This window comes from Anopheles coluzzii, chromosome X (assembly GCF_943734685.1).
Source record: "Anopheles coluzzii chromosome X, AcolN3, whole genome shotgun sequence".
NCBI lineage: Eukaryota > Metazoa > Arthropoda > Insecta > Diptera > Culicidae > Anopheles > Anopheles coluzzii.
In genome coordinates, this window is record NC_064669.1 from 13,078,007 (window position 1) to 13,092,046 (window position 14,040).

The window sequence follows — 14,040 nt, forward strand, 5'->3', positions numbered from 1 at the left end:
AGGAAAAACGTCCAATAATGAGGGCCGGGAGACACGGATATTGATGGGAAAATATGACGGACATTAATACTTGCGGCACGCGCCCGCAACAAACCAACACCACCGTGATGATGATATGCGGGACAGTTGCAGGGGAGCGCAAATGAGTCCCTTTTGCGCGGTGCGGTTAATTCTAATTCCAAACCCAAACACAACTCCATCCTTCTTTCCCTCGCGTCCTTCAGTGGCGGGAGCACTTCAATGGCTTGCTCGCTTTCTCCTAATGGGTTTGCGCGTGGTCGCGCAAAACTCGTACGCCATTTGGGAAGCAATTAATTCCCTGCAAACTTTGCCGTGCTGCACACCGACAGTGTTGCGCGCCTGCAAATGAAATGAGATTGTTGCATCCCTAAATTGACCGGAACGGAAACAATTCCCGATTGGATTAGGATGGAAACAAACAGCTGTCTGTGTGTGTGTGTGTATGTGAGCGGGTTGCTTCCCTTATACACACGTACGGCGGAGGTACCTTGAGCCGGGTGTGTGTGTGTCCTGTGTACCGTAAGGATCAAGGACCCTGATGTTCGGTCGCGTGACGACAGCTCCCTGCTGAGGATTTTCTTCTGCCGAGAGTCGCGTCAGTTGGAAAACCATCTGCTCTACGTCCATCAGGCTCTTGTTGTGTTGTGTGTGCGCCTGACTGTACTCTAATTCTACCCGCACCCTGACAACCCAGAAACCCATAAAAACATTCCCAACACACACACACACACATCCCTTAATGGAAAAGGGTCAGCAAACGGGACCGGCAAAGCAGACCCGGGAAGGATAATTGGGCAGTCGTTAATAATTGTCGCCTCCGAAATCTCCGACTCACTCCAAACACACACACACACACACACCACCCGGGTCGTCGGTCGGGAGGATATATTTTAGAGACCACTTACCGGGTGTAATGTACACCGCCAGGCCGGGTGGGTCCGGTGTGATTTGGCCCGCGTGACGGCACGGTTTTGACCTCTTGCCATGGCGCCGCTACGGACAAACGCTTTAGCTCGCTGCCGTGTGTCCCACCGGGGTTACGACATACGCTGTATCCGTTACAGGGCAGTGCGGTGGCGGTCCTTTTCCCGTTTTCTACCCTTGCCTGCACGCGCGAATAATGCAACGCACAAAAGTTCGGCCAAAGGAGAACAGCAGCCAAACACAGCGGTGTGTGTGCAGCAACTTGCATGCAAACGGAACGCGGGAAAGGGGAATTTGTAACCCAAAACCACGGTCGGCCACCAGCAAGCGGAGCGAAATGATGGTAGCAGTGTTGGCAAAAAAAAAAGGTTAAGAGAGACAGAGGCGAGCTGTGTGCGGAGGTTTCATTTTTCCCATCAAGACACAGGCTTTTAAACGGAGCGTGGGTAGGGCTGGTAAATGTGCGTTGTGCATCTCAAATCGGATATGTGTGCACAACTAATGGAACCGTCAAATTCTGGTTTGAGGTTTTCACCTCCAAATTTTGGTAAATTTGAAGAATGTCAAACTCTGGATGTTTTCCTCGAGCTCGAGATGTTTTCCTGGAGGTTTTGGACGACATTTTGAACAATGATTAGCATGAAGGTGAATATCTGGAGAGGATAAATAGACTGCCGATGACTAGATTGCCTGTTCGTTCTTGACGTCTGCAGCGTATGAGGCACAAAATCTATTGGAGAAGTTGTCTAGAGCTCTACAGAAATTATTATTCCCGTTTCCGAAATCATCTTTACAGCGCTCCAATAGCCAGGATTTGGTATCTAACGGAGAAATGATCCTACCGAACTGGTCTGGTGCCAATAATCCTGTAGACAAAATCCTTTCGAGAAATTCTACGACAACGACTTCAGCGTGTGTGGCTAAAACTGTTGTGCAAAGAATTTCAAGTTGTTGGGGTGCATAGCGCGCATCATCTCCCTCCCGGGCGGAAAGCCAGGATTTTGTTTTTGACAGGATAACCGAATGTTTGGTGTGCGTGTGTGTGTGTGTGCTCTGTTAGACTGCAGCATACTTCCTTCCCGTTAAAACTGCACACGGTTCCGCTCCAGTGAAGCGCGCACATATCCTGGCGGCGTCCAAATCGGTCCTGGGGAAGGGAAAAGCACATATGGTTGTGAGAATTTATATTTATTTAAATGCACCTCACAAAGCGCTGCGCGGTGCTGCTTGTGCACCAGAACGGCACCGGTCGCCCGACAGCCCGACACATCCGGTGTTGGGAGCATATCCTTGTCTCTCCGGACAAGGAGACAACCATATGGCGGAGGAGTAACACACTCCTCGGTGCAAAACGAGAACACATATCCATTGTCGCTTTCCCCGGGTCTGCCTGCCCGGCAAGAGCGTGTTTATCCTGACAAATCGATGCGCCCAGACGGTTCCTCACGTTTCGATGATTGTTTGATGGGATTTTAATCGATGTTTTCGTCTCTCCCGAACTCACACACAACACATGAGGTATCTCTGGGACTTGCCCAAATGGCAACCTTCCTCCCACAACCCCGCCCGCCCCGGCCTGTAGTGTCGTCAATGTCGCCCGGAGGGCACTGTTTCGGGGAAGAGCGCGTGGAGCAACGGGCAGCGAGTGTTGCCATTTTGGCTTTATCGTGTGCGAATCGACCCTCCTTCGGAGCGGAAAACTATAAACCTCACTTTTCTTCTTGTAACCACGGGCTTAGGCAGTAGAGTGGTGTGTTTGTGGACTCCCTTTTCAAAATTAATTCACTCACTTAAGCCCCGGGCCCCGGTTAACGAAAGACCTCGACCGCGAGGAAGAAAGGGTCATTTTATTAACGTTCACAACCGGAACCGGCCACCTTACCCTGTCTCCTCTTTATCTCTCCCTTTTTCTCTCTCTCTTTAGCTCTCTTCCCGCTTAGTTGGAGGTTTTCGCTTTCTCGCACTTCATTCCCCGTTTCTGTGTTGTATTGCTGGGAGGGTCTCATAAAAATGAATGGTCCGGCGGCGTTCGCATAAATTTATGGTACCCCCAGATGCCCCCGATTAGGAGGAGAGGGAGGAATGGTGCTGGTGGTGATCAGCAGGGCGTAAGAAATGCCCCCGGAGCTGGTTGAAAGAAAGGTGCGCGAAGAGAAGAGGGAAAAGCGTTCATTAGTTAGGCTTCGCTTTAGGGCCCCGCACCAAACGGTGGTGGAAAAGGGGCAGCAGCGAGTTTAAGAGGTAGCTGCGGAACGAAGTATTGATTTCGACGAGAAGCTCCCGGGCGCGCCGTTAATCGCCTGCATGAAGTCGTCTTATGTAAGGCTTAATTTATATTCTTGAAAAGGGAAAACCTAGCGGTAACTTAAAAATATGTTCAAGAACCCTAAAAAGTGTACACGGTGGACTCCAGACAATGACAGCCGAAGTTGGTGTGTACAAATTCAAAATGGCAATCATCTCATGGGAGATGTGTAAGAGGGAGCGCTATCTCCAACAGTGAAAACATTGGGACACCCACGTCCTGAAATTCGGCCCCAGTAGTTAGGCACCAGCAAAGATTGTGAGATTCTCTAATAACCCTCGCTCGTGTTTTTGTCAATACAAGGGAAATGGAGACAATCCGAGGCAGTCTAGCCAATATTCCAAGCTATTTTGTTCGTTCCAATGTTCTCAATGTTCCTCCGGATGTTTCGCCATATTATGCCACACAGGCTATTTTATTGGCGTGCGCGTGTATGTGTGTGTGGGTTCAATTCCGATATGCAAACATTCTTGCAGATAGTTGGATATCAATATCCCCCCCCCCCCCCCCCACCTCGGGAGCAATATCACGAAAGCGTCGTGTTTCCCTTCTATGGAAGGAAATGGCACAAATCGCGTACGGCATCGCGCTCGCTCCACAACCCGTACGGGCTAGTTAGGGGCGTATGGCGACAGATTACGTAATTGTATATAATTTGAATATCTTATGAAGCGGCTTTTAGATGGAGAACATGACAGCGTGACAAAGGAGGAGTCTGAGTGGCCGGTCCCAAGTACGCGCTTCGATCGCTTCGGCTGTGCATACGGCATCGATGTAAAGTTCTTGGAATATTCTGGCATGACATCATTACTTCACTCCCCTTCTCTTTAGACATTCAATCATCACATTTCGAAAGATAGGAAGGGAGTACGTGGGGGGGGGGCCATCAAAGAACCGAAAAATCGGTCACTTCCAAACGTCGGAGCTCTCTTTTAACTATCCTGCTAAGTTTCTCCTCAATGTTATTTGTTTAACCTCCCGGGGGCATTGGGGGTTTGATCCCTCTCCGGTCTCCCAACCCTCCATTGCCTCCAGACCCAACGACGGACTCGTAACCGTTTGCTCCTTCTCGAAATCGATAAAACCCAACATTATGGTCCATCAAAAGACCCTCCCAAGCGTCTTCAGGGTGGTAAGACACAAACATTGGAGATGCGAAAAGCAGAGAACGGAAAGCAAAAACAATCTGATGATTCCCATCCCATTGCTGCTCTTTGCTCTTTGGTACGCTGAGGAACGGGCTAACTAACTATGACAGCACAGTTAAAGATTTCTCGCGTTGTCGTCTCCATCTCCTTACACACCAGTCCACTTACTTCAATAAGTCACCATTATTATGGAGCACTACTGCTAGAGAGGCTTTACATTCCCGTTGTTGTTGCACTCGAGCGACGACCACCTGTCAAACGACTCTTAGGTTTCATCATCTTCCTCACATTCCTAGCCTTCCTCCTCCTTTATAAACCTCTACAACTGCAACAAATAGATACTGACACGAACGCACACACACACAGGCGAGCAACTTTTTTTTCTCCTGTCGCTTGACTATTTGAGCGATGATGTCACTCTTTCGGTGATTCCGATGATAGCGGGGTAAACTGCAAGACACAATCGCCCATCATCCCCATGCTCATGTCATCTGCACGGTCAATTCGTGCAGATATAAATACACACCGATACGTGTGGAGAGAAAGAGAGTAGCAAGAGTAGAAGCAGGAGGAGATGGGTTGTGTGCACGCGCGTGTGTGTGTTTGTGTGGCGTGTATGCAATGCTCCAATGCTCTGATATGTAAATATATATTTATATATATCTATCGCTGATGACGCTATGCGAAGCCGCTCCTGATGGTGGTGGTGGTGCCGCATGTCTGTTGCAAGGTCGCGTTCAAACTCGCTATCTTCCACCACACACCGGCCACCATACGCCCTCTTCTAGTGGAGATATCCTGCAGCAGGGGTTGGTGCGCGCCGGTGAATGGTACACATGGTGATGCTACAGTCCCGGTCACGGCTCATTAAACCGGTCGTCTAGTTGGTTGGAATGGAATTCTGTTCTCATTACTGCCTGTCATACTATGTATGTCAGTATTACTCCTCGTCACACCTGCTCTCGTGCGCTCAGAGTACATAGGAGCAACTGTTTTTTTCTTCCTCAACTTCTACATCCAGGAAACAGTTGTTAGCGACCTTGTGCGCCATGAGGAACTGCTCAGATGTTATGGTTTAGCATCTACAGGATGTCTTCCGTTTTAGACGCTATATCTAACTCCTCCCGGTACACTGTTAGCTGTCATCCGCCGTAATGAGGCATCGCCTGGAATGCGCGTACTCTCCTTAGACTCTGCTAACAATTGTGGAGATTGTTGAGCATCGTGTCACTGCAAAATGTATTCCTCCCGCAGTGCCCAAAGGCCCTTTAAAGACACCGGGAAGTCATCCGGCTCGGTAAATAATGCAAATAATGTGTAATCCACGAGGTTTCGCCACTCGAGACACACACGCTTCCAGTGTCTTCGAAGTAGAGGAGGGCAACTTTGTGTTGGGATCTTCTCCGGCTATGGCCGCATGCTCTTGCGTTGGTACGACAATTGAGTTCAATTTATGCCGGACCGATGGATTCCAAAGATAGCTTCGCGCAGCATGAACTTTCGGGTTGAAAGTGTTTGTTGCGTGTGTGTGTGTGTGTATTTGTGTTGCTGTTGCTGCTCGCTTCCCCAGCATCTTTTGGACAGTTGTTAGTTGTTTAGGCATACGGCCAGGCAGACCTAATTTAATAATGGCGGCGCACGTATCCGGCCCAGCGGGGGAGAAAAGCGCGCAAGGCACATCATGACGTTTTGGTGGCCGTCTTCCTTCCTTTGGCCGTCCGAACATGATCGTTTTGATAGGCGTTAGCTACCACCCTAACCGCTCGTTGGCAAATTCCAACAAAATGTGAAAGACACAAACATGTTTGGAAGTTTTTATTTCTCCCGCCCCTTTCGCTTGGCACGAAAAATCGCTGAGCTCTGCTGTTTGTGTTTTTTTTCCTACCGAAAATTGTTTAGAGAGCAGAAAAAAATCAAATCCTCCCACCAAACCCTTTTCTAACCTTCATCTTTCGCTTCTTCCCCTCTCCTCCCGCACAGATACCGTTGGATCAAGAACGGCAAAAAGTTCGAATGGCAAACGTACGACGACCGGATGTCCCAGCAGCCGGGGCGTGGTACGCTGGTAATTACGTCACCGCGCGACGAAGATCTCGGCCAGTACCAGTGCTTCGCGGAGAACGAGCACGGTACCGCCACCTCCAACTCGGTGTTTGTGCGCAAGGCGGAGCTGAACTCGTTCAAGGACGGTTCGCCCCAGACGCTGCAGGCGGACGAGGGCAAACCGTTCAAGCTGGTCTGCCAGCCGCCGGACGGCTGGCCGAAGCCGAACGTCTACTGGATGATCCAGAACATGGACGGGGGCATCCGGAGCATCAACAACTCGCGCATGACGCTCGACCCGGAGGGCAACCTGTGGTTCTCGAACGTGACGCGCGACGACGAATCGAACGACTTCTTCTACGCCTGTGCCGCCTCGTCCGTGTTTCGCAGCGAGTACAAGATCGGCAACCGGGTGCTGCTGCAGGTGAAGCAGACGGGCATCTCGGCGGCCCAGAACCGGCACCCGCCCCAGCGCCAGTACGTGTCGCGCAAGAACGAGGTCGCGCTGAAGGGCAAGCAGATCGAGCTGTTCTGCATCTACGGCGGCACGCCGCTGCCCGAGACGGTGTGGACGAAGAACGGGCGGGCGATCGTGTGGAACGACAAGATCCAGCAGGACAACTACGGCAAGTCGCTCAAGATACGGCGCGTCTCGTCGGAGGATGCGGGCACGTACACGTGCGAGGTGTCGAACGGCGTCGGGCAGGCGGACTCGTACTCGATCAACCTGGCGGTGAACGCGGTGCCGTACTTTACGGTCGAGCCGGAGATCGTGAACGCGGCGGAGGGCGAGACGGCCGAGTTTAAGTGCGAGGCGGCCGGCAACCCGAAGCCGAACATCATGTGGATCCACAACGGCAAGCAGATCGACGTGAGCCAGGGCAATGCGCGCCGCATCGTCGGCTCGTCCAGCATCTACATAAGCAAGCTGCAGAAGAGCGACACGGGCAACTACGGCTGTAACGCGACCAACTCGCTCGGCTACGTGTACAAGGACGTGTACCTGAACGTGTTGGCGCTCGCGCCAGAAATTACCGATCCGCCCAAGCGCGAGTTCACCGTCGACCAGCGCAACGTGACGATGACGTGCCGGGTGTTCGGTGCGCCGAAGCCGCAGGTCAAGTGGCTGCGGAACGACCGCGAGCTGACCGGCGGCCGGTACCAGACGATGCCGAGCGGCGACCTGTTTATCCGCGACGTGAAGTTCGACGACGCGGGCGAGTACACGTGCCACGCGGTGAACAATCTCGGCAGCAAGTCGGCGTCCGGCGAGCTGATCGTGAAGGAGCGCACGGTCATTAACGATCCGCCGCAGGACTACGAGGCGGAGGCGGGCACGACCGTCACGTTCCGCTGTAACGCGATCGCCGACTCGTCGCTCGAGCTGACGATCGAGTGGCTGACCAAGGGCGAGATCATCGACTTCGAGAACCAGCCGCGCTTCATCCGCACCTCCGACAACTCGCTGATGATTTCGAAAACGATCGAGCTGGACACGGGCACCTACACCTGTCTGGCCCGCACCGACCTGGACGAGGTGATGGCGAACGCGACGCTCACCGTGATGGACCGGCCGAACCCGCCGACGCTGACGCGCGTCAACTGCAAGGGCAAGGTGGCCCAGATCGAGTGGATCTCGAACGGCGACAACCGGTCCCCGATCCTGAACTACATCATCGAGTACAACACCTCGTTCACGCCCGACACGTACGACGTGCTGTCGGACGACGTGCCCGGCACGGACTTCGCCTGGACGGTGAACACCACGCCCTGGAACAACTACACCTTCCGCGTGATTGCGGTGAACAAGGTCGGCCGGTCGCTGCCGTCCGGCCACAGCGACGTCTGCACGACCGAGTCGAGCGTGCCGTACAAAAATCCGGACAATCTCGAGGGCGAAGGCACGACGCCGACCAATCTCGTAATTAAGTGGCGTCCGCTCGCGCAAGTCGACCACAACGCGCCCGGCCTGCACTATCGCGTCTACTGGCGGCGGGACATACCCGGCGCGGAGTGGAACTCGGCGGACGTGCGTGACTGGCGCCAGTCGTCCTACACGGTCGAGGGTTTGCCGACGTTTACGCGCTACAGCGTGAAGGTGGTGGCGCTGAACGATCGCGGCGAGGCGAACTCGGGCCCGTGGGAAATCATGGCGTACAGCGGGGAGGATACGCCGCTCGATGCGCCGGCCAACTTTACGCTGATCCAGGTGACGGGACCGACTGCGGCCATCCTCAGCTGGAACCCGGTGACGCCCGAATCGCTGCGCGGCCACTTCAAGGGCTACAAGATCCAAACCTGGACCGAGGCGGACGGCGAGGAGAACCTGCGCGAGATACTGATCACCGCCGACTCGAAGCAGGCGCTCGTGACGGACTTCGTGCCGGACGCGACCAACTACGCCCGCATCCTCGCGTACAACGGCCGGTACAACGGGCCGGCCAGCACGACGCTGTCGTTCGACACGCCCGAGGGCGTGCCGAACACGATCCAGGCGCTCGAGGCGTACCCGCTCGGGTCGTCCGCGTTCCTGCTGCGCTGGAAGAAACCGCTGCAACCGAACGGCAAGCTCACCGGCTACCGGATCTACTACGAGGAGGTGAAGGGCACGACGGTGGGCCCGCGGATGGAGCGCGAACCGCACATCTCCGATCCGGCCGTGCTGGAGGCGAAGCTGGGCCGCCTGAAGCCGGCTGCCAAGTATCGTATTCACGTCGTCGCCACCACCAAGGCTGGCGAAGGTCAAGAGTAAGTGGGGATTGCACGTGTTGCTCGAAACACGCATTTTAATAAATTCTTCTATCGCATCGCTGCAGCTTCTACATCGAGCGGGCCACCTCGTCCGGTCTGGGTCTGCCACCGGACGTACCCAACTTCTACTGGGAAAACATCCGGTCGGAGAACGGGCTCGCCAACATCAAGGTGGTGTGGCAGCCGGCCCTCGGCGGCAAGGCTGGCTCGCACTTCTACGTCAAGTACCGCGTCAAGGACGAGTCGAGCTGGCAGACGACCGATCCGGAGCTGTATGAAAACTATCTGATCGTGCACGGCATCAACCCGGACCATCTGTACGAGTTCCGGGTCGTGTCGGTCGACGGCGAATATCAGACGGAATCGGCCACGCAGGAAGTCGACACCTACGGCATCCGTATGTACACTGAAGGGGCTTTCTAAGGAGCCTTACTCTTTTTTTTTTCATAATTTCAAATTCCACACCTTTCACCTTCCAGAGAGCTCCGTGAAGGTGCCGGGCGATAACATTGCGACGGCCGGCTGGTTCATCGGCATGATGCTGGCGATCGCGTTCCTCATACTGGTGCTGATCATCATCTGCATCGTGAAGCGCAACCGGGGCGGCAAATACGACGTGCACGATCGGGAGCTGGCCAACGGCCGCAACGACTACACCGAGGAGGGCGGCTTCCCGGAGTACTCGCAACCGTAAGTTGTGTGTGCGCGCGCAGGTGGCCACAGCAGTTCGTTTTCTCCCTTTGCATTGCTGTGCGGTGTGTGCCTTGCGCACACATAAACGCAGCCCGCAAAGAGGGGATACCTCTAACCATGATATTTAAGTCGTTCCCTATCCCCCAACAACAAAAAACCCTTTTGCGCTCTTCAAGCTAATTTTCCTGTTCTGTTTCCTTCTAATCCTATTTATACAAACAAACAAAATCCGTACGTACACAAGAGGAAGCCTCTTTTCTCGCGAAAAACTCCACTGCCCTTGATTTGCGTGTGCGACAGTAACGGGGGTCCAAAACCCTAAAATTGGGTCTTCTAGACCCTCGTATCTTGTGCGCCTCACGACATGGCAACTGTTGTTGCTACTGTTACCCTTGATTTGTTTTTGTAAACTGTACACTTTTCCTAATCTCTGTTTCCATTTTGCCTGGTGTGTTTTGCCGAATTTGTTGTTTTCTCTGCAGCGTTGCGTTTGGTTTTTGTTAACGTAACAAATTGGGAGTTTTTATTATTGTTATTGTATCTGACACCGTTTGTGCCTAACGCGCTGTGCTGCTTTTTTTCCTGTTTCTTCAATCGCAAGATCTCATCTCCCACATACAATTACCTTTTGTGTGTGTGTGTGTCTTTTTTTTACATCTTCCATGTTCAATTTTTGTCGCGTGTACTTTCCCGCTCGCTCTATGACGTACACGACAAAATATCTCTCCATTGCCCGTTTCGATCTGCTGCTCCAATTTTCACGCGCACGCTTCGTGTGTGTGTGTTTTTTTTCTGAATTTACTCTCTGTAGATTAGTAGCCAAACCTTCCTTTGCTGCCGCTCCCTTCTGGCTTCTGAAACTGCGCTGCGCCCTTTCAAATTTTCGCTCTGTTTGAAGTCACATTTGTATTTAAAGATCCTTTTCTAGGAACCTCCCTCTCTCTACCTAACTCTTTGTTCATTCATTTTTCGTGCGTGCATCTTCACTATCTATCAGTACGTACTCTCTCTCTCTCTCTCTCTCCTGCTGTAACACCCCTTGACCATCATTCCCTTCATGATCATCTCCTTCGCCAATCTGTTTTTCCTTCCTCACTTCTTAATTGAGTGAAACTTAACCAACAACAACAACAATCATCATCCTCCATTTTTCCGTCTAAACACTACTGCTGAGATGCCCTACGCATCTCTCTCTCTCTCTCACTCTGTGTGTGTGGAGCTTTTAACAGTGTCTGGAAGCTGTGTCTGTTAATGTATGGTTAAGTTCTCTCTAAAGCGCTTCCCTCCCTTCGCCCTTTTTTCTCCTATGCAAGGAGAAGCACGGGAGGGAAGCAACACGAAGGTGACGGTTTGTTGTGGTTCCTGGTACTTGAAGGTAAATTTTGCATTAACCTCTAGGTGTTTGGGTTTTCAGCGTTTTCGGAAGATTGCGTACCGTCGGCGGTAGGCGCGATTGTTGGCAACATTTGTACAGAGCAAACGCTTGTTAACTCACTCACACAAACCTCGCCCCCCCCCCCCTCCTCCACACAAACACACACGATCCATTGGGACCGGTGCTGCAAAATTTCACTGTCAATGTCATAAACAAAATTTGACTTAAACCATCTCCATCTCAGCGTCACCTACTCAATTGTGATAATCAGAGGTGATACTCAAAACGATTGGTGTGACCAATCGTGACATTTCTGCGACCATCGCTTAGTCAGTCACTATGTCATGACTTTTTTTTTACTGTGATAAGTTTTGGAAAACGGCACTGACATAATCATGACAAATTTCGGCTGAAACCAAATCATGTCAGCGTCACGAGCTCTACTGTGATGATCAGAAGTGAGACTCAAACAGTTGGTGCGACCATCACATGCTTCGTGACATTTCGTGCAACAAACTCTTGGTGAGTCACTTCGACATTTTCTGTCGGTGATCATCACAATATTCATGAGAGATATGCGGTAGGTGCGAGTGGTTCCAAGAAACAAAATGAGTATGTTTTCTCGCTCTGTTTGACCAGACAGACAATCAAACCAGACAAAGCGAGAAACAATGCTCATTTTATTGCTTGGAACCACCTGCCTATTCCAAGAATGTTGTGATTACCATTGGGAGAAAATATCATGACCAAGTGAGTAACCAAGAGTTGGGTGCTAAACAAAATGTCATCAAAATGTATGTTCAGTGAGCATCAGCAACGAGCATCAAGCTACCACGGATATCTTCATCGTTTTCGTTGGTGCACATGTTCTCGTGATGATCATGACATTTTGCAGCACTGATTATGGCACATTTTGCTGGAAGATGTAACAGTTGTGAGCATTTGTCGCTTCACACAATCAGAAACATTGGTTCCCTTTTGGTACAAGCACACCGCACAGTGCTGCAAATTGGATAAACTTTATGAGGAATTATTCAAAACAATCGTTTGAGCATAAAATTTGGTTTCGTTCATATTGAAACAAAAAAGTGCTGTTACTCACCACACCACCCCACACACGTGCATTACATCTTCCAAATGCATTTGCGTGCACAATTGTATAAGTACACTAACCCCATTCCAGCACACGATTTCAGCGCCTCCGTTCCGTGCGTGTTTTCACACCAAAAGCCGCCTCGACAGCATCTTTTATCTTCAGGCCAATTCCCTTTCATCCCTAACTGCATCTCATCTGCATCTGCACTGGTTCCATCTTTACACCCCACCCTCTTTCTAACTAATCGTTCTCTCTATCTTTCCTGTGTAGGCATTTATTATATACGCTATATAAATACTCTTTAACATCCTCCTAGTGTTTAAGCATCTGTTAGATAAATAACACATTTGTACATGTACTTACTTTCCAAAACCGCCCTATGCTATTGTTTTTAACTGTATAACCGTTGGAGATCTTTCCTATTCTAATTCTACTTCTACTTGGTCTACCTCACCCTAGCTCATATAAAAACCATCCATCCCGCACCCTCTGCCTGCCCCTGTCATACCTTTATATTCCTTCCATTTAAGCGTAACCTCTCATACACTGCTAATGAAATCGGTATTATATATTTAGAACTATTTCTTGTAGCCCTCTTACTACCCAAAAACATTTCTCTCACATTCGTGCATCTCCCCCTTCATGCTTAAAGCTCATCCATAGGGATGCACACACAGATATAATTGCACAAGTTGTATCTTCTTGGTGTATCTTCCAATATTTGGCCGTAACGTCATCGCATCCTAACATATCCCTAACTTCTTGGACGTTTAACGTATTTCTTCATCATAAAATTAAATACCTACTCGGTTACTGTTTCCAACACACTCGGTGCCTGCCGTAACCTGCATAAGTATGTAGATTCAGAAGTATTGTTGAATGCTCAACTAGGTGTTAAGGCCTTAGTATAGAAACCGGGGTAGTATTTACTAAAAACCTTCCGTTAATCGAACAACATGTTTCACGGCTTCCGATTCGAAAACGATGCACACCAACAACAAAACAAAATACTACAAAATAGACACTGGAATCACACAGTTCCTGTTGATAACTATAGTTAATACTAGCATTTTACTTTTAATAAGGCAAAAAGATGATAAAAAACGATCGAAGAAATACGTTTGAAAGTTCTCGAATGTGTAAATATTCAACTTGTTTTTTTTTTCGTTTCCCTGCGATGAGTACTTGGGCTCCTCCCGGGGTGTGTAAATATCAGCTTTAGAAAAAAACCGGACGCACTCTGTTTCCGGTTAAAATCGTATCCCGTTTTGTATCCATAACTTCCTAACACATCCTCATCCCACATTGTGTTAATAAAATCTCACATTCGACTCTATTGGGACGAAGTGTTGTCGGCTGTGCAGAAAAGTCGAAACCTACCTACCGCAAACTTCCCATTCACCCACAACTGACAATCTCTTGGTAGCACCGCCCACCACCTAATGCCCATTTTTTCCGATTCACTTTGAAAACTTGTTTTCATTCTTGTCTTCCTTGTTTGTCCATTAAAATTAAAAAAAAAAAACCAGTATGATGAGTTCAAAAGGATTGACATCATTTCCCTCCCCCCCCCCTCCTCTCCCAACAACGGAAAACATAGTCAAAGTTCGCTTTAAGCGAAAACATGTCGTGTTTGTTCGTTGCTGGGTATCTTCGAAGTTGTTGGGAGCTAATTATCAGGCTT

General features: G+C 50.4%; 1 protein-coding gene across 11 annotated transcripts in view; it reads left to right on the forward strand.

The window, feature by feature from the left end:
- Window positions 1-14,040, forward strand: part of LOC120958624 (neuroglian) — a 46,483-nt gene that overhangs the window by 26,089 nt on the left and 6,354 nt on the right. For all 11 annotated transcript variants that reach the window (XM_040381603.2, XM_040381620.2, XM_040381553.2 and 8 more), the window contains exons 5-7: window positions 6,379-9,189; window positions 9,258-9,589; window positions 9,672-9,882. In XM_040381603.2, the coding sequence (XP_040237537.1) occupies window positions 6,379-9,189; window positions 9,258-9,589; window positions 9,672-9,882 (3,354 nt within the window). The remainder of the gene's footprint in view (window positions 1-6,378; window positions 9,190-9,257; window positions 9,590-9,671; window positions 9,883-14,040) is intronic.